Raw genomic sequence first — 25,444 nt, forward strand, 5'->3', positions numbered from 1 at the left:
CACTTTAATTCATTTCAATTTAATGCATCATTGTATACATTTGTTTAAAACTCCAAAATTGGAACATTTAATTAGATGTAGAATTCCAGAAATAGTAAAGATGAGGGTAAATAATCACAATGCTTATCAGACCAGAAATGATTGATAGTCATGTTTAGTTCTCTAAGCTTCAGACAAAGACATGCAGAATGGCTCGTCGACACTGTGGTCTGTCGTCAGCCTTAAAGCAAGAGCTGTTGTCACTTAAGATCACACTTCCTGTATCGCAGGAAACTTGTGCCACAATAATACATCCATGTGTGTGTGTGTGTGTGTGTGTGTGTGTGTGTGTGTGTGTCAGTCTTACATAACTCTTCGCATGGGTACAATGCGATTTTCATTACATTTGATTTAATTTTGTTTCATTTTTGTAACGTTAAATTCATGTACACTTAATTTCTTTACTAATGCAACAATTATTCTTGCTCTTTTGTGGTTTATACTGAATAACCCTATGGTGAATGTGGTGTCCTGTGGTCATTATAGTGTCGAGTTTGACTTACTGTAACAAGGTTGGTTGGAAAGCTGAGCAAAACAAGAATATGTTAGGGTGCAGTGTAGTGTAGATTTTACAGTTTTTTTAGTTAGTTCAGCCAAAAATGAAAATGATGTCATTATTACCTCACTCACATGTCGTTTCCATCCATATATGACCTTCTTTCTTCTGTCAGGGGAAAAAAAACACATAAATGCAATGAAATTTACTCAAGCTTTAGACATGTACTTTCCCTCTTTAAACACTGGAGGGAGACAAAGACATTCCAGATGCATTGGACGATATCGACAAACCATACAGTAACACACATAGCCATAATCTAGTTGAATCAAATGACCAAGTTAGTTAAACATTCCCCCCTAATGATTTATATGGCATTTTTATTGAAGAAGAGCTCTTCTGGTAAGTGTTGGGATCATATTAAGTCACATATTAAACTTTATAACTTTGTTTGTTTAATAACAGCATGCGTGTAATGATCGTCATTTGTTGACGTGTGTATAGGCTAACAAGGGATGCGATTTGTGTAAAAGTATATTATTTTGTGTTTAGGTTAAGGTTAAATATTTTTTTTATTAAGAACTGTGTTTAAAAAACATACTATGGAAGTCATGTAGGCCTATGTAAGTTTAAAATAGGCTGATACAACAGACTTGAGGAACAGTCAAGTTTGTATTTATTTCTCAAACATCATTGCATTGTATTATATGTTTTGTCCCCCACAATTAAACTACAGAGCTTTGATCATAAAACAAAACATTTATATAATCTAGGCTAACTAAGACTTATAGGCTATTAGGATGTATTGAGTGACAACTAATATACTGTTATAAAAAATATCATTAATTTACATTAAGCTATCAAAATTGTATCTTAACTTTTGGCCATACAAATAACAACATCTGCACCAAATTGCATATTTTTGCTCAGTTTGGGCCTCTGAATAAAACAGGTGTTTTTTTACTCCTGGAGTGTGAGCTCCATTTTCTCTAATATGATATAATAAGGGCCATAAAAGCTTGACGTGTCAAATATGCTTATATTTTGTAGAAATATACAATAAACTGTTCCATTTAAAAAAATGTTGATATTTCTGACTATTATTTCATATGTCAGGCTTTACAGGGTTAAACACCTTGGCCAGAGCCAGTAGTGGGAGTGGCATTTAAAGGTCTGCGTGAGTGATCGGTACGGTGTGCAGGATGGGCCAATCAACATCCTGCAACTCTTCACACTGCAGCAACATCGCAGCGCTCGCGAGCTCCACACGAGCGCGCGTGCGAGGAGTTTTTTGTTCGCCACACACCGGTGACTGGTTAGACGAGAGTCCGATGAAAACCAGAGAGCTGCCGACTGTTCAGAACAAGTTCTGGCGGGACGATTATAAAGAGGGGAAGACTTCTGTGGATGCAAGAGTTCGTGAGCCGAAAAAGCTGTTTTTAAACGCGAGTTCTTCCGGTAATCAACATGCGCCCGAAAACTTGATTGTTCTGAGTCGCGAGACGGACTTCGAGATTCAAGTTTCGGACTCCCAAGGCGGACAGAAAGGAGGACGTGTGGAGGAGAACCATGAGTGTTGCGTCTCGCTGTGGGACATGGAAAGAATGTCAGGAGGTGCCGTGACTCCAGGCAGAGTTTCGGAGGAAAATGTGACCCAGTGCCTGAACACCCCAGACTTTCTTGTAGACTTCAGTTGTTCGTCTCCGTTGGCTAAACACAAAATGACCAAAAGTACGTTGAAAGCCTCCGTTTCCGATCGGAGGAGTGAAGAAGCAGGGGAGCATAAAGTCTCAATCCCGTTCCCTAGGATTATTCCCAAACTAATAGTCACCCACGATGATCTGGGTCCTGGTCAGGACAGTCCGCGCATCACGGATTTGACGCTGAGCATGGGCGGGTTTTCTCTGGACCTGCACCCCGACGAGGACTCGCCCTGCTCGGACAGCGGCTGCGGAGGCTCCCCTGCGCCCTCTCTGTTCCACAGAAAACTCTCCAGCTCCTCTTCTGCTGGATTATCCTCTGCCTCGTCGTTTGAGGAGTCCGAGGATGACTTCACAGGCAGTGACATTGAGCCCACCAGTCTGTCCCCCAGTATGTTCGGGAGTCCTGATGAACTGGCAGGGGTAAATGTCCAGTTTTACCAATTTAAATGCTTTTAGTCTTTATTAAAGGGATAGTTCACTCAATTTAAATTATCATTACACTCATGTTGTTTCAAACCCGTTAGACTTTCATTCATCTTCAAAACACAAATTTAATAATAACAATAATTTCTGTCCCTCCATTGACAGCTACGCAACTACCACATTGACGTGTCAAAAAGCTCATAAATGATTGTAAAACTAATCCATATGAATTGAGCGTTTTAGTCCAGTTTCTGAAGAGACTTGATTGCTTTATATGATAAACAGATTAAATTGAGGCTTTTATTTGCATATAAACATTGATCAGAAGATAAACATAGACAGAAGCTCAACAGAACCTGCTTGACGAGCGAGAACAAACCTCATTGGCTCTTGCTGAAGCTCAAATGTGCTGCGTAACACGAGAATGAACCTCATTGGTTCTTGCTGAAGCTCAAACGGGCTGCGTAACACGAGAATGAACCTCATTGGTTCTTGCTGAAGCTCAAACGTGCTGCGTAACACAAGAATGAACCTCATTGGTTCTTGCTGAAGCTCAAACGTGCTGCGTAACACAAGAATGAACCTCATTGGTTCTTGCTGAAGCTCAAACGTGCTGCGTAACACGAGAATGAACCTCATTGGTTCTTGCTGAAGCTCAAACGTGCTGCGTAACACGAGAATGAACCTCATTGGTTCTTGCTGAAGCTCAAACGTGCTGCGTAACACGAGAATGAACCTCATTGGCTCTTGCTGAAGCTCAGACGTGCTGCGTAACACGAGAATGAACCTCATTGGTTCTTGCTGAAGCTCAAACGTGCTGCGTAACACAAGAATGAACCTCATTGGTTCTTGCTGAAGCTCAAACGTGCTGCGTAACACGAGAATGAACCTCATTGGTTCTTGCTGAAGCTCAAACGTGCTGCGTAACACGAGAATGAACCTCATTGGTTCTTGCTGAAGCTCAAACGTGCTGCGTAACACGAGAATGAACCTCATTGGTTCTCGCTGAAGCTCAAACGTGCTGTGTAACACGAGAATGAACCTCATTGGTTCTCGCTGAAGCTCAGACGTGCTGCGTAACACGAGAATGAACCTCATTGGTTCTCGCTGAAGCTCAAACGTGCTGCGTAACACGAGAATGAACCTCATTGGTTCTTGCTGAAGCTCAAACGTGCTGCGTAACACGAGAATGAACCTCATTGGCTCTTGCTGAAGCTCAAACGTGCTGCGTAACACGAGAAGGAACCTCATTGGTTCTTGCTGAAGCTCAAACGTGCTGCGTAACACGAGAATGAACCTCATTGGTTCTCGCTGAAGCTCAAACGTGCTGCGTAACACAAGAATGAACCTCATTGGTTCTTGCTGAAGCTCAAACGTGCTGCGTAACACAAGAATGAACCTCATTGGTTCTCACACATGAAGCAAATCCTCTTGAGCTTCCGCTTACCACATTTAAAATATATGCGTTGATGAATGTTTATATGTGAATAAAAGCTTATCATCGATCATTTAAAATGACAATTTTGGTAAGAATCAGACAAAAATTGGAGTCGTCGTGAAAATACGACTTAAAGATAAATATGTGTCCTACTTAAGTATGTAAAAAAAAAAAAACTATTAAGTTCGACTAACTGAATTTAATATAAATTGTATCTACAATATATATTAATTTAATTGCAAAAAGAAATTAAGTGTCCAAAAAGTGTTCAGTTTGCAAGTAATATATTATCTCAAACTATATCATTTCCGTAATAAGTATGTTAAAGTCACTTTAGCAGACAGATAGATAGATAGATAACTTGCAAACTGAACACTTTTTGGACGCATAATTACATACGTGTGTAGCCTACTACTTTTCCCCAAGGCTATGTCTCAAAGGTTAGGGAAGGGCTCTTGATAAGTGTTTGTGCACAACTTTATTACCAAATTTATTGTCAAGTCCTGTAGCAGACGTGAGGTCTTGTGCTGCTTATCTACTGCTATTGATTAGGAGTTATGCTTGCCAGTAAGGAACTTCTCAGCATTATGTGTTTGAGTTGTTGTTGATCTACAGTATAGCTTCAGTTTGGCATGTAAGAATGAAGATTATAAGGATGAATGCTTAAGCACTGAGTCACAGTGAAACTTTTTATTAGAAATTACAGCTATTTTTAATCTTATTATCTGTACATCTCCAGCTTTTGTTCTGTGAAAGTGGTGTCTCTAAGGTACGCTGACACGACCCTGTTATTTTATGTAAATCATCTGGCTTTTAGTAATCATCAAAAAGGTTACTGAAATATCGTAGTTTTATTCTTTCTGACTAATAATTTCTAGTCTGGCAAACGGTTTCGGTTTCAGGCTCAGGCTCGTGTTGCTGATATATTTGTTGGCTCTTGGAACAGTTGACGGGTGAAACCCATGGGAGGGAGGATGATTTTGTTTTTCTGTGGAAAGCTAGTAACTACACCATATATTTGCCTTTTAGGTGTTCGAGACTAAAGTGAGTAAGATAAACCTAATGTAAACGGGGATGTTTTTAAAGTTTGAGCGAAACTCTGAAGATGAAGAATAGAAACTCTTAGTTTATGGAAACAAACAAAAAATAGAATTGTGACATTATTTCCAAAGGTCACTGATTGATTTAATGTGACTAATGGAGGAGTGAGACTCATTGTAATGATACATGAGACTCCAGATGGAAAAATCCCCCAAATCCCGTGTGTCTTGGTGTCTGACAATGTGTCAAATCTCAGTCAGTTTTGGTCGGGATGGATAATCCATCTGAAACTGGGTGGCGTTGACTTGCTGAAGCTTTGAGTGACTTCATATCTCTGATGAGACGTTTGTTTACCTTGATCTGAACCGAAACTCGCGTTCACAGACTGACCGGGCGTTCAGTGCACTGAGTTGGCTGGACATAAGCTTGTCTGTTACTGAACCTCGAGTGCTAAAGCATGACGCGAGCAACACCAAGGCCATGCGCTTGATTTCCAGGAACAGACATTCTGATCAAATCTATACTACTTTGAATGCGCTTTGAGTCAGTTTGAGTAAAATAAGGGTCTTTTACACCCTGATATGCGTCTACAGGGTTGCTGGAAAAGACTATGACCAGCGTCAGCAAAAACAGGACTGATATTATACATTACTTGCACATGTGGGCGTTTCATCAGCAGTTCTGTGCTAATCATCAGTTTCCCACTCCAATCTCCCATTATCCAAATAATTACAGCGAGTTTTGTTCATGTCTGGCTGATCCGTGAGTCAGGATGAATCAGTCAGGAAGTTCAGTGGCTCCTCGTAATCTCTCCATCTTTCCCGCACTGATTGTTTTCCCGGATCTTTCTTCATACGTACGTCTTACACTACCCTTCATGTTTTTTGAAAGTCTCTAATTCGCACCAAGGCTGCATTTATTTGATCAAAAATACACTATGTAATAAAATACAGTAATATTGTGAAATATTATAACGTTTAAAATAACTATGGTCATATATGTTTGTAAAAAAAAAAAAAGTAATTTATTCCTGTGATCAAAGCTGAATTTTCAGCATCATTACTCCAGTCTTCAGTGTCACATGATCCTTCAGAAATCATTCTAATATGATGATTTGATGCTCAAGAAACATTTCTGAATATGATTAATGTTGAAAACAGCTGTGCTGCTTAAACCATGATGCATGTTTTTCTGGATTCTTTGATGTTACGAAATTCAAAAGAACAAAATTTGTTTTAAATAGAAATTTCAGTAACACTTTAGTTTAGGCTTAGCATGCATATTACTAGGATATTGGCTGTTTATTAGTACTTATAAAGCACATATTAAAGCGTTATTCTGCTTATTCTACAGCCCTTAATACTACCTAATACCTAAACTTAATAACTACCTTACTAACTACTATTGATAAGCCGTAATTAGGAGCAAAAGTCATAGTTAATACTTAGTTAATGGTGAGAATTGGACTTTAATCTAAAGTGTGACTGAAAATTCTGGTAACAATATAAAAGACTTTTGTCACTTTTGCTCAATTTAATGCATCCTTGCACTTTTGAACTCTGCGCTTGTCTTTCATATCTTCTCACATAATAAAATAATTCCAAGTCAAACAAATAAAGGGCAACAAAATACTGATAACTCGCCTTGTAATAAGCCCCAAAAGTTCCTCATCACCCTGTCAGGGTTTATTTTGCTTGTTAAAATTACAAGTCTTTTTCCTTTGCGTTTGCTGTACATTAGCGTCATGCAAGCTGCATATTCAAATTTTTGTGTTGTCTTTGAATGAATGAGCCAAAATTGAGTGTGTTGCATCAGCTGCTGACATCCACAGGCCCGTGCACACACACACACACACCCACACAAACACACACACACATACACACACACGTTCTGATGCCATCGTTTAACCATCGCTCACACTGTCATGGAAAACTCAGTTGTGGGCGGTTCCTTTGTCGCTAAGTAACCATGAATCCATATATGGTGTTGCTTCACACTTCTGTTTCTTCATCTCTCTCTTAATCTGTGTCGCACCTCACTTCACTGATCATGATGCTGTGTGTGTGTGTGCGTATTACTTCTTTATTGTCATGCTGAAGGTATCTCGCATCACAGCATGTGATGACGTAAAGCGTTTAATAAGCTTGTTTTACCACTTCTCAGACAAAGCCAAACACTCCATACAACTTAAGCAGTTTACAGGAAGAATGTAAGACATTTGTCTCTCTCGCTCTGGCTCTTTTGCTTTGTGTGAAGCTGTTGGACAGGTTTATCTCTATTATGCGTATAATGCTTTAGGAGGTTCTTAGAGAGAAAGAGAGAGAGAGAGAGAGAGAGAGAGAGAGAGAGAGAGAGAGCAGAAGATCGAGAGGGAAAGAGAGAAGTGGAAAATGGATATCTGCAGTGGCAGAGGAGGTGGTGATGGGGTGGGTGGGGTTTTTACAGCGTGTTCAAACACAAACACACCAGAAAAGCACATTTATTACATTAGTGGCGTTTGCTGTCATTATGATTTGATTTGAATCATTAAAAATAACTTATTTTTAGTAAATAAGTACTATTAAAATTATTTATTTAATGTCTTTTACATGCATTGCATTATCGCATCTTCGTGTCAGGAGAAGATCCATGAAGTCAGATGGGAATTTTCTTTTAAAGCAGCATTTAACCTTTAAAACCTTTAACACGGGATTGACAGATGAGTAAGGAGGGATGCACTGCTGTCAGGTTATATCCGTTGCCTTGAGTTGTTGTTATTGTAAACTGAAACTACAACCATAACTATTAACTCTTTCCTCGCCATTGACGGAAATTTCCGGCTCTCGTGTTTTCACTGTTGTACGGTAGGGGGCGCTGTTACACATCTTCTGAAAGAGTAGAGAATCTCCGGATCAAAACACAGGTGAAGAAGAAGCAGAAAGAAGAAGAAGAAGTGATAGCATATGTAAAATAACACGTTCATCAACATTAAACGGCATATAAATCAAAATTGTCTAATGTAACTGAGTGAAATGTCGACTGTGAAGGACTGTGAGGCTTTGAGTGTGTTCATGGACTCAATCGACTCCATCTGTGTTTTCATGATCGTCCTGAATCCCATCCAGACGCTATGACAATAACACGATTTTCTCAGCTTTTTGCTCAATGTTGCTTTTTTTAAACGAAACTTACCTACAAGTGTTGCTAAAAAAAAAGAATAAAACATTAAGCAGAGGTTTTGTTGTTGTTGATATATTGCATGTTGCAGATATTCATATAACAAAATATTCTAGGAGCCATGAAATTTCTGTGAAAATGACCAAAAACATTGAAAATGGCTGGCAAACTATTTTTTTTAAACGCTGGCAGGGAGGGTTCCAGACTGCGACCGACCATTTTTTGAGAATGTGCGAGTTAAAATGTTATGTGGTCGCATTTGTGCGAGTGGACGCTTGAGCAACAGAACGCCGTTGTATCAGCTGCTGCAGTCCGTAACTTATGTTCAAAATGAACGAGTAGGCTACATCATGAATCCATTTTCCAAACCGTGTTTTTGACTTATTCTGAATCACTACGGTAGGCCTACACCTATAATAAGTGTTTATATTCGGACTGTTTTATCCCGGGGTCGTCTCGGCTGCGGAGTAGCCCAGTGCCTGCGTGACTCGCCATAGACATTAACGGAGAGAAGTTCCGTCTACAATGTTCTTCCGCAAGACACGTGCAGTTTATTTATTGACGAACGTAGACGTCACGCGCATTGCACACTGATGGTGAAACGCGCCAATTACGAATTCACGAATTAAGGCATATAAAAATGATAAAAATGGTCTCACGAAACACAGAGCCCCTTGCTCCTACGTCTTTTCAGCGGTTATATTTTCCTCTGTCGAGCGATTACTCTCATGATCGCTCGACAGAGGAAAAGGAAATTATTATAAAATGCAGAAGGTAAGGAGTGTGAGATTTCTGCTTTTTGTTACAACTATAAACTTTGATAACGAAAAATCTGTATCAGTTTATTATAATACTCTAATCTTTTAAAATGTAATGCATACATTTGAATGTTTAATGATTTTTAAAAGATAGAAAGATGATAATAGACAGATAGATAGATAGAATATGATTCAAATGTAAATAGATAGATTGTATATAATTCAAATGTAAAATGCTTAAAATTACAGATTAAAATTACTGTCCAAAATCCATGAAAATCCTGAAATTTGGCAATGATAATTAATATATTACAGGTATGTCTGCTGCAACCCAGAAAGCCTTTGCTAGCCTTGGTCCATTAAAACCACTATTCATCAGCATGCATTGATTAATCCCATGGCATGTAGCAAAAAAAAAAAAAAGGTGTGACCAAATCATATGCTGGTGCGACCAACTGAGAAAGTTGGTAGCACCAGTGCAACCAGTGGAAAAGTTAGTCTGGAGCCCTGGAAAGAGCTATAAATCGTTCTCGGCGATTGAAATAAATATTGTACTTTTGAATTGCTCCCATCTGGGCGTAGACTCAAAGTTCCTTTGGCCAGAAGTAATGTGTATAAAAAAAATTGGTTTCTCCCAATGGGAGTGATTATCTTAAATCATACAGTCTTCTAAAGTGATACAATACAACGCCTGGCTTTATAGCGTGTGCTATAGCGTTTCCCTTTGAAACAGTGTTTAATTGTATTATTTAGTATATTTATATTAGTGTTGTTAATCTGGAATGTGTTTTTAAGCAGGAATGTGAATGTATTTGTCACCAGTGTCAAAGATAAATGTCTGCTCTGACAAACAGAATGGACAACAAAGTTAAACTCAATATGAAATAAAACAAATGTATATTTGAGCTCTCTATTAATATGACTGGTTGCCTTTAAGTCAGATCACCCAACCGCATAACAATGTTCTCGTTCTATCATGAGATTGTTTACATGTTCTTTTACACTTCATTATAAGCTTGTCAGTGTTTAGCAAGAAGGGAGTGAATGAGGCAGGAGGAGTGCATGTATGCTCCATGAGAGCTAGTGAAAGAAGATGGATTAGGATCAGAGAGAGAGTGAGATAAGAGTGTGTAGGGGGACATATGAGAAGGAGAACGCATTGACTGACGAGTGAGACAAAGGACTGATACGTTTAGAGAGACGGCGAGAAAGACAGTTGAGCAGAAGTCCATGTGAGCGAGAGACCTTGAATTAACATAGAGAGAGAGAGAGAGAGAGAGTGAGTGTATCAGTGCTCCATGCACATGATGTGTGTGTGGATGTGTGTGTGTGGGGCGGCTCAGTCTGTTTCCCGGATGCGTGTGTGGTTGCAGGGCAGTGCGGGAGTCGTGGGTCTCTGCACGCTTGTGTGTGTGTTTTAAATGTGTGTTAGTGCATGCTTGTTTTTACCCATACATTAGTGACTGTCTGCGGTCTTGCTTGCCAGGTAAGAGACATTTTCACACACACGTGCGCGCACACACACACCTCACACTGTTGTGTTGATTTGGGAAAAGGGACAATGACAAATAAGAGTGTCCATGTTAAAGGAAAGGAATAATAGTGTTCAATGTATTCATGTTTTTTTATATATTTTTTTTTTATATTATGACAACAAAAAACATAAAGGTCTTATACATAGACATTAACATGTAAACATGAAAATAACATACATAAACGTGTGTGTGTGCATGTATTACTGGGTGTGTAAGTGGAAATAACTTAACAGAAGAAAATCTTACAGATACAACAGACATGATAAAAATGAACTAAATGGCAATAATAATAATAATATATATATATTTTTTTTTTTATTAAAAAAAATTCCAAAATGTATTCATGTTTGATTCATGGTTTGAATTGACATTATTTTCAAGGAAAGTAAATTGTAATCACATATTTTCCTTAGGTCTTGAACACATGATGTGTTTCATGGCGTAATTTCTTTTTTTTCTTTTTTTAACAAATATCATGAATCCATATCAATTGAGGAGTCACACCACATGACATTTTAACATCTAAACTCTTTTAACATCTAAAATCTTTTTCAAATAGTGAAACGGTTTCATTATTATGCATTTCTTTCTTTTCTGCGAGAGATGCACTACGTGTCAAAAGTTTGGGTTCAGAATATAAGAAAAAAAAACTTTTCTTCAGTAAGGATGCGTTAAGTTGATCAAAAGTTACATTAAAGCAGCAGTAACCTGACAAATGAGCCCGGAATATTAAACAGTGTGTGTGTGTGTGAGAGTCCTTGAGATAAGTCAGACAGGCTCTGTTTGTCCAGGGTGGGTGTGACCTTTGACCCAGGAGTGGATCTCAAGTGACGCTCCACAAGGCTCGGCCGTTATCACCATGACAGCAGTTCATATTTTAGCACGATCAGGATAGGAGCAGCAGTCGTGAATCAGTAGCATGTGTTGCAATTGCAATTGAGATACGAGGCATTGTAAGCATTAAACATAATGTTGTCATTGTTCAACAATGGTGGATATTGACTTCTCACATGTTTGTGTGTAAATATATGTAGAACTGTTTTGGGAACATGGTTCCTGTTTTGAAAGTGAAATGAAATGTCATCCCTCTCTCCTGAAGTTTGGAGGAGTGTGTGTAACTAGGCAGAAGGACCGGAGGGAAGACAGAGGTCTTTTATGAGGTGTCGTCTGTCCCCTGTTGGCTATAGTGTCGTCAAAGGGGGTCAGGAACAGAGAGGACAGACTGAATTACATCTAAGTGTGGAGAGCGAGCTGTCGACTCTACAGGGCACATGTTGAAAGAGGGGGATGGTTTGGAAGAAGGGAATGAATGTGTGAATTGTACTGGGGAATAAAGAAAAGAGAAAGAGACCTGAAAGTGAGACCATAAGTGAAGCATCTTTTTGAGGTAATACAAAATAATTTTTAACTACAAAGATGTGTTGCTGTAGTAGTTACATAATTCTGTATTATTATTATAATCTGAAACCTTGTTTATTTTCGGGTTTAAATGAGAAAAAAAAGTACCATATTTTCAATGTGGTGTCATAGTATTAAGTAGGTCAGGTTCTGAAAACAGATTATTCAGGAAACTGTTCTTTCCGGGCAGGGATTATGTTTTTTTCTTTCTTTCTCCGTATTCTTGTCAAAGCAAGTGAAAAAAAAAGATAGAGAAAAACATCTAAGGAATTATGATAGGAAGCTGTCAGTGATTGTGAATGTGAAAGTTGAAAAGGCATGCTAGGACATCCTAGCACTCCTACAAACTGCCGAGTTATGTCATTTCCCACACTCACACATTCCTCATCGATCAGAGCTTTATAATCAATAACCTGTAATCTGCAGAGCGTGTGCGTCACGGCTGCCGTGTTGACCTTGTGTCGCTGATAAAGTCGTTCCCATGCCTGAGAAGAAAGGTGTCAGTGTTTTTACAGAAACTCAAAATTAAGGGCGTTCTGATTAGGATTTTTGGGGCCGATTAGGATCACTGGAAGCAGGACTGGCCGATACGATCATTGATACTAATACCAAAATAAATCATTCTATTCTTAACAACAATGTTTTTTAAGTATAAAAAAATTAAGAGATGAGAAAGTCTCATGAATTGACAACTATTTATTTATTGGCAAACAAGTACATATTCCATTCGCTCTCTTAGAGGTAATTAGGAACAGGTTTTTCAACAGAAAGCAATCAAATGTAAATCACTGTGTGAATTTAATATAGATTAATCTTAAGTAATTTAGAGTAATTTTCTCAGTCTTTTGTTGTTTGATTAACATTAATGACAGGAATATTAGGCTGCTGTCACTTTAAGACCGAATGCATGAATTCAATATACTGCGATTACACATGCGATTTCTTTCCCAACTGTTTACAGGGCTCGAATTTCGGCGCGGGATTGCGGGTATTGCGCATAATTCTAATCCCGCAGGTCTCCCATTTATAATGCGGGAAATTCCCGCAATCGTAATCCACACAGATAATAAAATCAAATAATTCTTTTAACAACTATCTTCCAGATGCAATTTCACAAACAGCGTGAGTGTTCAGCGGTGCGGCGCGCGTCTTCTATCTCTTCTCTCATGTGTTGTGCAAGGCAGGCATCAAACGCTGCGGCGATAATACACACTCGCGTTTAGGAGTCGGGACCATAGACTGTAAGGTCGGGACATGACGGAATATTCACTTGCACAATCGGGCCAGCAGTGCATCGTGACTGAAGTCTTTTTAAGTCTTACCAGTTTAAACATTCAAGCGATTTTAAACTAATCAGTGCTCGCGCGCTCTCTGAGAGATAATTTTCTATGCGCACATTCATAGAAAATCCGCCTCAAAAACAGCTGGCCAGTAACTATTTTTCGCGGATTATATTGCTTTAACATGCAAAATTGTCAATTTCGGTCTTTGTGAGTATACTCTAAATATAGTCGGTTTTGTCTTTAATAAGCATAAAACGCATGCCAGTATAATGAACACAGGATCTGTGCACTAGCTTTTAAAGTGACGGCAGCCATATGTGTGTGTCATTAATTTTGTTGTCAAAACAACAAAAGATAGCTTTAAATTGAAGGAATCAGGATTAATAGCCTATGTATTTAATTTATTCAGGACTAAAATACTACCCAGTGTCATTTTCCATTTGATTACTTTATTCAGTTTCTGTATATGAATACTAGTGTTAGACCTATTCAAAAACTTTATTTGTATCTTTATTCTATTGTATTTATTTGTGCTACTTTTTTTCAATTTAATTAAACAATTTAAATCAAGCTTCCTTGTGATGTGTAAATTCTTAACAACAATATTACTTCATTGTAAAAATGCAATGAGCGCAAACATTTAGGCAAGATAAATGTAATAATTTTGTTTGGAAAAAATTCCCCCCCTTTCTCCCCCTCAAACAAAAAAAATCCCCCCCATGAGAATCATCTAAGGGGGGATTTCCCCCCCATTTTCCAAAACGAAATTCAGGCCCTGGTTTATGATCACTTAATGAACGTGTTTAAGCGAATACTCACCAAGCCAGGCATTTTGAAACATTTCTGTGTGTTTTTAACCGTTTAGGTTCAAAGTTCACTTGCTTGTGCGTGTTTCACTGCGTCTCGGAGAGCCCACACAGAAAGCCACAGAAACACTTTCACGGCTTATGGCGGTTTTAATAACTTTAATAACTTTTATTGTCAAGCACATCCTGTAGTTTAGCAACAGTAGACTGTGTTTTACTAGCCTGGATGCCAGCCCGAACCCAGCCCACAACATTTTTTGGTCGGGAAGTTCGGTCTGGACTCGATCCATTGAGGAGTAATTATGATTGGTTCAGAAATCGTCGGGCCAATCAAATTGCCAGGGCGGGCTTTATACGATGATGGACAGATGATCTCCAGTTACGTAATCATCACGTCATCAAAGAGCGCTTGGGTTGAACTGGTTTCCCTCAGAGATGACTGCAGCTGGAGAACTGAGATGTAGAGATCCCGCTATCGCGTCTGTTGTAAAAGAAATCGACAGCGCATTCATTTTAAAAGACGAACAGAGAACTGCAATCAAGGCATTTGTTGATCGGAAAGATGTGTTTGCCGTCCTTCCTACGGGATTCGGCAAAAGTTTATTTTATCAGCTGGCTCGATGGTCACTAAGAAGACGGGACGCAATGAAAACCCTGTGGTTGTTGTGGTTTCTCCTTTGGTCGCACTCATGGAGGACCAAGTAGAAGAAGCAACACTCATTATTTTACTACTTCTTCCAGCGTGCGTGCAGTTGAGTTCTGTTGACAACTTTGCGTAGCTCATAAAAAAAACACTTACTGCGTTGCTCTGATTGGTTGTAAGTCTATCCAATTGAGTGCAGAGTTTTTTTTCCTGGTTCGGTTAAGACACGCCTCATAATCAAAGCTCTATGGAGCAGTATCAGACTTAGCCTGGCTAACGCCAGACCCAATTGGCTTTATGCCACAGCTTCACTACTTCCTGAACTTCAGCCAGCCCTTTGTTTCCTGTCTGTCATTATTGGACAAACTGATTAATCCAGGTGTGCCTGGCCTCAGTAACAATAATCAAGCACACCTGGATTAATCAGTTTGTCCAATAATGACAGACAGGAAACAAAGGGCTGGCTGAAGTTCAGGAAGTAGTGAAGCTTGTGCATAAAGCCTATTCTCGTTGAGACTTGGGTCTGGGAACCACATGTTCATTTTCTCGTATTTGAGGCGTGGTTTACGAATGCCCAGAGCCGTTTATTGGGTGCTAAGAATGTCTATCAAATGCGCCTGTACGTAGCTCATAGCCAATCGTTTCAATTATACCAGATGACGCATGTAGAGCGACAGAAATGAGACGAGGGAGACGACGATGGCCGATGGGTCAGAGATTTATGTGTAGCCTACACGATGGCGTGTATCTAGCGGCCGTTTCACACCGCATGCGTGAGCGGCGCGTATTTTTTTCGGCGTGCATGTTAAGCAATGAGTGCATTCACACCGGGAGCAGCGCGAGAGCGTCGAGCAGGAGCGGCGCGTGAACAGCAGTGAAGCGGGGGTTTCGAATCTGTTTTTTGCTGCATTGCTCACGCTAAATTAAAGTGAAAGCACACTTTTGATGGACAAAAATAAATGTGATTTCACACAAATTGCCACAAAAAGTTTTAACAAGAACTTGAGTAGGCAAATAAAAGAAAAAAAAGACTCTAAAATATTTATAGAAGATTTACCTGGTAAAAACTTTTTTAATTATTCAGTTTGGGTGAAAGTTGTGTATTATATAAATAAAAAAAACTAAAGTAAACTAGCCAGAAAATATTATATATAAACGTTCTTTTAGTTCATGTAACATTAACACACAGACAGCTACAGGCTAGCACAACCCAAATCAAACCCGAGTGTGTGGTTTATTTGTGTGTTTTGTTTTTTATCCGCGGAGTTGCGTCTTGTAAACATCGAAAGTATGACTGAAACTAATAGATTGGAGCCATTTTCTGGGTTGTTTTGTTGTATTACATTTAACTAATATGCGAATGTTGTACACCTCCCCATTACAAAATTTCAAGACTATCAATGTTATAAAATGACCAACTTCTAAAAACAAATGTATAGTTGTCTTTGTAAAGAATTGCTCGCTTATATATAATGCCGAAGTCATATTTCAATGTCTTTGGAAAACAAGAAAAAACACAAAATGACTTAAGCAATTATGCTATGAGGCTAACGATATGTAGCTTTGGAGCCGCTGCTGTGACACTTCCAGTGTGAATACTCTCGCGCGTCTGCAGCTGCAGTGACGATGTAGTTACGCTGACGCGCTGCTCAAGTGCCGCTCACGCTTGCGGTGTGTAACCCATGTGTGAAGCGGCCGTAAGGCTGCTTCGAAAGGTAACTTCGCGTCTACTGCCATGTTTGATCCATAGGTATAAACAAACTGCTTCGGTGTGTCGCATAGACGCGTCATCGTCTTGCTGCTCCCTCCCCGTTCTGTGATTGGTTCCCTAAATGAGGCGAACATTTGGTCCATGGTATCCATACTGCCTTTCAGCGTGAATAAAATCGCGCTGCGGGAAGGCAGTATGGGGAAACCCAGACCAGGGCTGGACTGGCCATCGGGCATACCGGGCATTTGCCCGGTGGGCCGACGTGCTTTGTGGGCCGATACATCTCATACTTCTTTTTTTTTTTTTTGTCTGAACGGCCCATAAAACTCGTATATCGGCGGCCCATTGCGTTTAGTTTTGTTTAATTGGCGGCTCTGGGATCTTTGTGCCGGTGTAATGCATTGGACAAAAAAGTCAGCGTAGGTGTTTCTTTTTCTCACAGACCGGCGCATGATGAAACGTGTAGATCAGCGGCCCATTGGTTATTTTCTTGATTGACTCTGGGCTGGTCCAATCACATCTTTAAACTCCTGCCCCTTTGAGCTCTGAGTGAGCGAGCAGTGTCAGTGTGTATCTGTCAAAATAGTCAGAGCGATGGAGAAGAAACGCAAGGAATGTGCAGAGAAATAGCGTGAAAAAAGACACTTCAAAGGCCCTTCAAGTGTCTGATGATGAGGATAGTGAGGAGGATAAGGAGAGAGATGAGTGAGTGCAGAGAACTGTGGTAAGCAGAACTAGGCTACTGTCACAACAACACTTATGGTGTGTTCACACCGAACACGAATAGAGCGTCAAATACGCGTCTATCGCGTTTAGTTAGACGCTTGAACATTCGCTCGAGTTCAAATTTTTCAACTTGCGCGGAAGACATTTGCGGCAAACGCGTTGCCCAATTCGCGTCATTCGCAACGCCCGGCGCGAATGATGCGTCTACTCGCGTCTTTGCATTGACTTTGTATGTAATCTACTCACCCAAATAATTAAATTCGCGTTCGGTGTGAACACACCATTAGGCTATGTAGGAACCCACTACCCAGTTACGCATTATTTACACATCTGCATATTTGACGATTACGCATTTTATAGAGGGAATGCATTAACGTCACTTCCCCGCCGGAACACGCCCCCCTCAGCGGGACTGAGTGGCAGAAGAGCTGCTGCGTGACTGGAGCTAATAGGGGAAACTGCGTTAACGCGAGTAAAACAAACTATTATCAGTTTAAACTAAAAGTTGGACTCGATATAGTGTTCCTTACAACTTATCAAAGATCCAGTGATCCATGGATATTGACATGCAGCCAGGAATCGTGTTTCCTGACATTTATATGTGCCTGATTTCGACGCCGGGGAAATAAATGAAGAAAATTTGCCTGTTAACGTTTTATATAAATACAATATAGATAGGTCTAAATCTGAGTGATCACTTACATTAATGTTATCCAGCCCTAAAACTTGTATAGTTTTTTGTCAGTGTTTATTTAAAAACATCCAATTATGCAGAATATAGTCTGGTCTGTAGCTTTTTGCAGTCTGTAAAAATATACAGTACCTCAGATTTCTGGTCAAATCTAGTTGTACAGTCAATCGCAAAGCTCTTTCCCGTTTTAGATGTGTTTTGTGTGTTTTTCACGGCATTCACGCTGAAAACAAATGCTGGCGCTCAGTCTTTTTGCCACTTGTGGGCGTGACCGCATTCACTCCGGCCGACGGTGACGTCATGCGCATACCCTCTATTAGAATTGTAATGAGACAATAATGAGTAATGAGTTTGTAAGCCATATTTTTCTTCAAAATAAAAGCTCGATGCCGTTTCCGTCAAAATAAAAGATCATGTGCTTATCTCTGTATAGAAATTAGTACGAAACTAATTATGAAAGTTGCTTTTATTTTTCAGTGCATTTGTTTTACAACCTATGGCTATTACTGCCATGGGATTAATATTATAACTATTATTATGTAGTAGTGTAATGTAGACAGACACTATATCACAACTAAAAGAGTTTTGAGTTTTTCTTTGTTCAATTTGCACACTGAATATGGGTTGGAGCTCTTTATTTTTAACTCTCAAAGTGCACCAGATTGATGAATTTAACATTAAAAAGCACAAAATTTTCTTACGGGGGAGCATGCCCCCGAACCCCCCTAGAGGGACAGAGGTGCACTCACCACAGATTTCCCAAAATCCTGTGGGAAAAACCGGTATTGCTATCCCAGCTTATAGCTTTCTTTAGGATTAATCACTGTGGAGTATAGTTCAACTTAGTAGTTAATTTCATTGGTTAACTCTTACTCACTCCTATTCACTTATGGCATTAGTGGTTTTAATAGTTGGTATACATATTCAAGGGCGTGCAAAGTTCGGTTGTGTTATATAGTGGGCCAGTCTGGGCCATAATGCCCGGGCCGATTTTTTGTCCCAGTCCAGCCCTGACCCAGACTATATCAGACTCACATTCTGACTAGAATATGATTATGACGAAGTCAGGCTAGTATTTTACGGCAGTCACTGATCAAGCTGATTTGGACGTTAAGTTTGGGCTTTTAAGGAGGAACGAAAGCACACCGTTGTGAGGGAAAGAAATGCACTAGAATCACAGCGCTGGTTTCTTGCTGTATGGCTGCTGTCTTTGCAGTGTCTCTGAATAAATATTTTATTATATAATTCAGACACCTGGTAGAACTGCCAGACCAGTCAAAATTGATTTCTTTCCAATGCTGTCGTTTACTGTTGCTGAGAGATTGATAAACACTTTTGTGTTTTCACATATTGATTACTGTAATGCCTTGTTAGCTGGCGTGTCAAAAGTTACCTTAAACAGAATGCAGGTTTTGCAAAATTCGGCTGCCAGAATCCTTACTAGAACAAACATACGAGACCATATTACTCCCGTTTTAAAGTCTTTGCACTGGCTTCCCATTAGGTTTAGGGTGGACTTCAAAATTTTGATGCTTACCTACAAGGCACTGCATGGTTTGGCACCTCAATATTTGACCGAGCTTTTAACTCCATACACTCCAAAACGTGATCTTGGTTCTTCGGAAACTGGTCTTTTAACGGTTCCCTCAACTCGTTTGAGATTAATGGGAGATAGGGCTTTTTCTTCATTAGCTCCAAAACTTTGGAATTATCTACTGATTGAGATCAGGCGAGCCAAATCTTTTGGTGTTTTTAAATCTCAGCCTAAAACAAAAATGTTTTAAGTTATCTTTTAATTGATTTATTGTCTTTTATTTTTATTTTACTGTGTATTATGTCTCTTTGTGTGTTGTTTTAATTGTTTTTGTACAGTGCTTTGAGATGTACATTTAATAGAAAATAAAGGTTATTATTATTATAAAATTGTCTCGCGAGTTTTGCGTCATCTGATTGGCCTTTATAGAGACCTCGGCGCCCGACCAATCAGAGCAATCTTACACCAAATGTTAGTTTAGAGAAAACAGATGTGGTTGAAGTGGGATGAGGAGAAAATGATTTCTATGATCTGAGCATATGCAATCTTTGATTTCAGGCCAAATCGTGGAGGAAGTTGAAGACCATGGTGCATTGCTCTCCATTTGTGGTTTCCTTTAAGAAACGATATCCTTGGATTCAGCTCGCAGGCCATGCAGGTAAAAACTCATTTTCATTTTTAATTGCTGAATGAATGGAGGAGATGAATGCATCGGAGCCATCATTTTGGACTGATGAAATGAACACCGTTTTTGCCTCTTTGTGTGTAGGTAGTTTCCAGGCGGGCGAGTATGGGAAACTGTTGAAGAAGTATTGTGAATGTGAACATCAGTGTCTGGAGAAGCTGATGAATGACAACCTCCGGCCATTTGTACCTGGTTATTATGGTGTCGTGCAGCAGAATGACCAGGATTACAACATGATGGATGATCTGCTGACCGACTTTGACTCCCCTTCAATCATGGATTGCAAGATGGGAAGCAGGTGAGAAGGAGACACTTAGGGGAAAGAATACAGATCAGTAGATGTGTAACGACACCCTCATGTCACGATTCGATACATATCACGATACCAGAGGTGTAGTGGTAAAAAAAGAGGTGGGTAAACTATAAATTCTGGTGGACCACGACGTGGTCACCCGGTAAGGTGGGCCACTGCCTAATGGTGTATGTGTGTCCTGATGACATTGCTATAGGGAGGGCTCATTACGCCTTTTCACACGCTTGTTCTTAGGACAAGTAAATCTGTCATTCACTTGTCCGAGTAAAAAAGTTGCTCGTCCGGATTTTTTTTTTTTGTGTGTGTGTGTGTTAATTTATTCTGAAACAATATTCTCATCAGTGTTCAATCAGCTTTGATATTTAAATCGGCATATTGTAATATCTGCACCTTTAAAGGGCATCCCCTCCCCCACTATTTTTAAATGTATGCTTCATCTTTCATTTTTAAATTCCTAAATTTGATCAATAAATTCAATTATTTCGAATAATAAGACACTATAGGGCTGTTACCCTAGGGGCTGATCAAATTAAATCATTTACACTGAAAAATTACAATTGCATAAAATAATGTAATGAAATTGATTTAAATTTACATATAAGAAACATTGGAAAGAATGATACTACTTTTAAACATAACACTAAACCGCCAGTAGGTGGCGGCAGGCGACCGTCTTAATGAGTGAGTCATTGATTCATTCAATCAAACGATTTGTTCAAACGGCTGATTCATTCAAGAATGAGACAGATGTTTATGAATGGGTCATTGAATCTTTGACTCAATCGATTCGTTCAAAATGCTGAATCATTCAGTAATGAAAACAGGTTGAGTGTTCCTGTGAGATGCGCCGTGGTTCTGCTGTGATTTTTGTTTCGAACTATTTTCGCGTTGAAACAGAACAAAAACAGGCAATATTGCATCTAAAATGTAAGTGACTTAATTTTAACTGTTTGTTGAACTGTTGTAGGAAATCAATGTCACATTTTCAATCGTGATGGTGTTCAGGAAAAATAATTGAGGTTGCTTAACATATGTTAAAAGTATAAAAACTCCACATTTAGATATGTAATAGGCAGTATGTTGTTAACTGAGTGTGTGTGCGCTCATTTGTGTAGATTTCTCCTCGAGAGGCTGCGCGAGCGTCAACAGCGCAACCCGTCAGTAATAGTCAACAACACTGACAGTAATGCAGCGCAATATGAAAGAATCGTCTTAGGTTTATATACCTATGAAACTAATAATGAACAATATGAAACTAAAACGACATAAGCTTAATTTAAAATGTCTACAGGCTATTTAGAGGTGGATAAACGCAATTTAGAGGTGGATAAACGCACTTTGGAGGTGGGTAAACGCTATTTACGAAAATTGGGAGGTGCGTAAACGGCGTTTACGTGCGTTTAGCCTCCACTACATCCCTGCACGATACTGAACTCACGATACGATATTATTGCGATACTCCAAGACATATGGTAAAAGCTTAACAAAAAAATGACTGTTTATTGAAATGTTAAATTTGGTATTGCATTGGGGGTGGAAATGAATAGTCTTGGACTCGATGCTCGTAACCCAATGCACAAGACAATAGAGACACCAGAATAACAATATTGATGATTCTAAAGCTGAAAATACACAATTATTTTAGGCGAATATGCACTCTGTCACTGACAAGATGTATTTAAAATAATGTAGCACTTTTTACTGGTAACATAAGACATTTGGCATTATCAGGACCCACAAATATTACCCCATTGCATTATTATACATTCAATGCAACATTATATATAGTAGTTTAATGTAGTACTGACACTAAAACTCTGAAAACTTGAATTTTTTTACTCACACAGAAATTTTCATTTTGGGTAAACTACACACACTACATATTGTTACTATCCACGATACATATTGATACACTTTTGTATTGCGATATATTGTGATGTGATATCTTGTTACACCCCTACAGATCAGTTCAGGTTTAATGAGATTATACAAATAAGCTTATTTGTTAAAACCTCCCAACTCCAAACCAGCCCTAACCAGACAAACTAGAAGGCTCGGCGAGGTTGACGTCATAAATGAACGAGGGTTGTGAATGGTGTGATTGATGGCTTCATTTCTTTTACCACAGGACATACCTGGAGGAAGAGCTGGTAAAGGCCCGTGAGCGTCCTCGTCTCAGGAAGGACATGTATGAGAAAATGGTGGCTGTGGACCCGGGAGCGCCCAGTCCAGAGGAGAGAGCCCAGCAGGCCGTTCTCAAACCTCGATACATGCAGTGGAGGGAGACGCTGAGCTCAACCGCCACGCTCGGCTTCCGCATAGAGGGCATCAAGGTGGGGGCTTAGCTGATAAAATACAGATGTTACTTGATCTGGTCACTCAGGATGAGCTTTGTTCATTCTGAATCCTGAAAAAAATGTATAATGGTTTCCACAAAAATATTAAGCAACACTGTTTTAAAAAAAAAAAATTTCTATAAAAAATCTGTTATTTTATTATTATTATAAAAAACTTGATATTCGATTAGACCCCCCCCCCCCCCCCCCTTCCATTTAAAACAAAATAACTGCGAACTGTAAATATATTTTAAATATTTATATTTATTGTATTTAATTAAAGTGCATCAACACATAAACAAAATTGCAAAGGCAAACCCTTTCTCTAACTGAAAAGTCACTGTGCAGTGTGCAACAAAGATTGTTAAACTTCCAAATTATTTATAATGGGGAGAAAAAAATATCTAAAAAATCGATTTTTTTGAAAATATTAATCGATTTGACCTACCAACTCGATTTTTAAATCAAATCGATTTTTTTCCCAGCCCTACAACATTGATAATAATAAGAAATCAGCAAAGTCAGCATATTAGAATGATTTCTGAAGGATCATGTGACGCTACAGACTGGAGTGATGATGCTGAAAACTCAGCTTGTCATTAACCTTGTGTTTCATTTTAGAAAGCAGATGGCACATGCAACACCAGCTTTAAAAAAACCAAACATAAGGAGCAGGTGACGAAGGCCTTGGTGGACTTTGTGGATGGAAACAAACAGTTACTGGTATGTTGTTTCGATGGAAAGGTTGCACTGTTTTAACTCTGCACTGAAGGTTTTAATTCGTTAGCTTTTGCCAATGGCTTTCATGATTTATTTTAGTATTATATTTGTGAAAATGCAAAAGAAAACAAACTACAACAACAGCCTTTAATCTGTAATGTTGATTTCTTCCTGAGGGAACAAGTTATTTCACTTAAGGACTTATTTAGTAAGATTATGCCTGAAAAGGTTTAGGATTTTTTTATGATGTTCATTTAAAAAAAAAAAAAAAAGAATATGACTTGTGTTTGTTTGCTTGGTTTTATTGTATTTATATGATATTTGTTTTTTTTGTAATTTAATTTTTGCCATGAAAATAGCCTTAGATGCTGACATAAATAAAACAGTCTATCTAAATATCTTCCTGAGGGGTTTTTAGTGAATTTCTGTGAAGGGCAGTTCTGACAATGACAAAGGCTTTTCTGAATAACAAGAGCCTCTGCTACATTATTAATGTTGTCAACTACAATATAGTACTACATTAAATATTTAATTAACAACTCTGTTACTATATAAAAAAAAACAGTTTTCTTTTCCATTTAAAATACCCGTTCCACTGGACAAACATAGGATTAGGAACTAATATTTATTGCTTTATTTTTTTTTTTTTTTTTTTTTTTGTTCAAATAATTTTTTATAAGTTATGGCTGTCATTTTCAAAACTTACATACATATTTTTATGTAAACGTACAAAACGTATTTATAAAACAAAAATAAGGAGATGGAAATTACAAAATGTTATTCACTTTTTTTAACAAGAGTGGGACTAAATGAGTAAAATGATCATTCAGATTCCTCCAGTTTTGTTAATTTATATGTAATAAATTGATAACACTTTTTTACAGTGTCTTTGGCTGCACTTTATTTTACAGTATGTGCACTTACTTGCAGCATATTTACCATAAGAAAGTCCTGAGTAATATGAGGAAACTGCAGGTTTATGGGTTCAGGGTTATTACCTAGTTATTAGCCAGTTATTATTAAACAATTAGTATGTACATGCGGAACAGGACTGTAAAATAAAGTGCAACCGTGTCTTAGTTACACATGCACTTGCTATGGTAATAACAGTTAATTATGTATAATTGCATGCAACTAACTCTAAACCAAACATTAATCCTAAACCTATAGTAATGCATGTAGTTAATTTATATTACACAGTACTTGAACTGTATCAAGGACACCTTAAAGTAAAGTATAATCAACAAATTCTGCCATAGTATGTTTCAGACTGTAACTTTTTATGTTTTTTTTTATTTGTACTATAGCAGTAAATGATTTCTGAGAAACACTTTATATTTAAAATTAAAACTTAACTCATTGATCCACACCCAAAATGCTCGAACACATTATTCAATTCAATTCAATTCAAATTTATTTGTATAGCGCTTTTCACAATACATATTGTTTCAAAGCAGCTTTACAGAAAGTGCATTTCAGAAATGTACATAGAAGAATATAGTTAGTTAGTCATCATGTACTAATTTAGGGCATAACATATCGCCGGCGTTGAGTCGTCTCTTCACAGGCGTCGAGTCGTCTCATCGCAGGCGTTGGGGCATCGGAAGTCTCCGTGAGAGGCTGGATACAAACTGGAGCTGACGAACGCTATTTACCTCGGGACTAGCGTCCCGAGATAACAGCAGAAAAGCAGATGGGAAATAATTAGCGTAGCTGCTGTTCATAATATTAATGCATTCGATCTGATTCAACAGTGGTATAAAAGGTAAGCATCATGTGAATGCTTGGCTGAAGAGATGCGTCTTTAATCTAGTTTTAAACTGGGACAGCGAGTCAGAGCCTCGAACAATATCAGGAAGGCTATTCCAGAGTTTAGGAGCTAAATGTGAGAACGCCCTCCCTCCTTTAGTGGACTTAGATATCCTAGGAATGACCAGAAGCCTCGAATTTAGGGATCTTAAAGAACGCGATGGATTGTAGGGCGATAGAAGGTCCATTAAATACACAGG

At 38.7% G+C, this 25,444-nt stretch overlaps 1 protein-coding gene across 1 annotated transcript in view; it reads left to right on the forward strand.

Moving 5' to 3' along the window:
• The first annotated feature begins 1,717 nt into the window (after positions 1–1,717).
• itpkcb (inositol-trisphosphate 3-kinase Cb) overlaps positions 1,718–25,444 on the forward strand; it is a 28,639-nt gene continuing 4,912 nt past the window's right edge. The window contains exons 1-5 of the mRNA XM_056270219.1: positions 1,718–2,658; positions 19,940–20,039; positions 20,151–20,364; positions 22,508–22,712; positions 23,337–23,438. Of these exons, the coding sequence (XP_056126194.1) occupies positions 1,738–2,658; positions 19,940–20,039; positions 20,151–20,364; positions 22,508–22,712; positions 23,337–23,438 (1,542 nt within the window). The 5' untranslated portion in view covers positions 1,718–1,737. The remainder of the gene's footprint in view (positions 2,659–19,939; positions 20,040–20,150; positions 20,365–22,507; positions 22,713–23,336; positions 23,439–25,444) is intronic.

This window comes from Rhinichthys klamathensis, unplaced genomic scaffold, assembly GCF_029890125.1.
Source record: "Rhinichthys klamathensis goyatoka isolate OS25496 unplaced genomic scaffold, OSU_Roscu_1.1 h1tg000299l_1, whole genome shotgun sequence".
NCBI classification, from domain to species: Eukaryota; Metazoa; Chordata; class Actinopteri; order Cypriniformes; family Leuciscidae; genus Rhinichthys; species Rhinichthys klamathensis.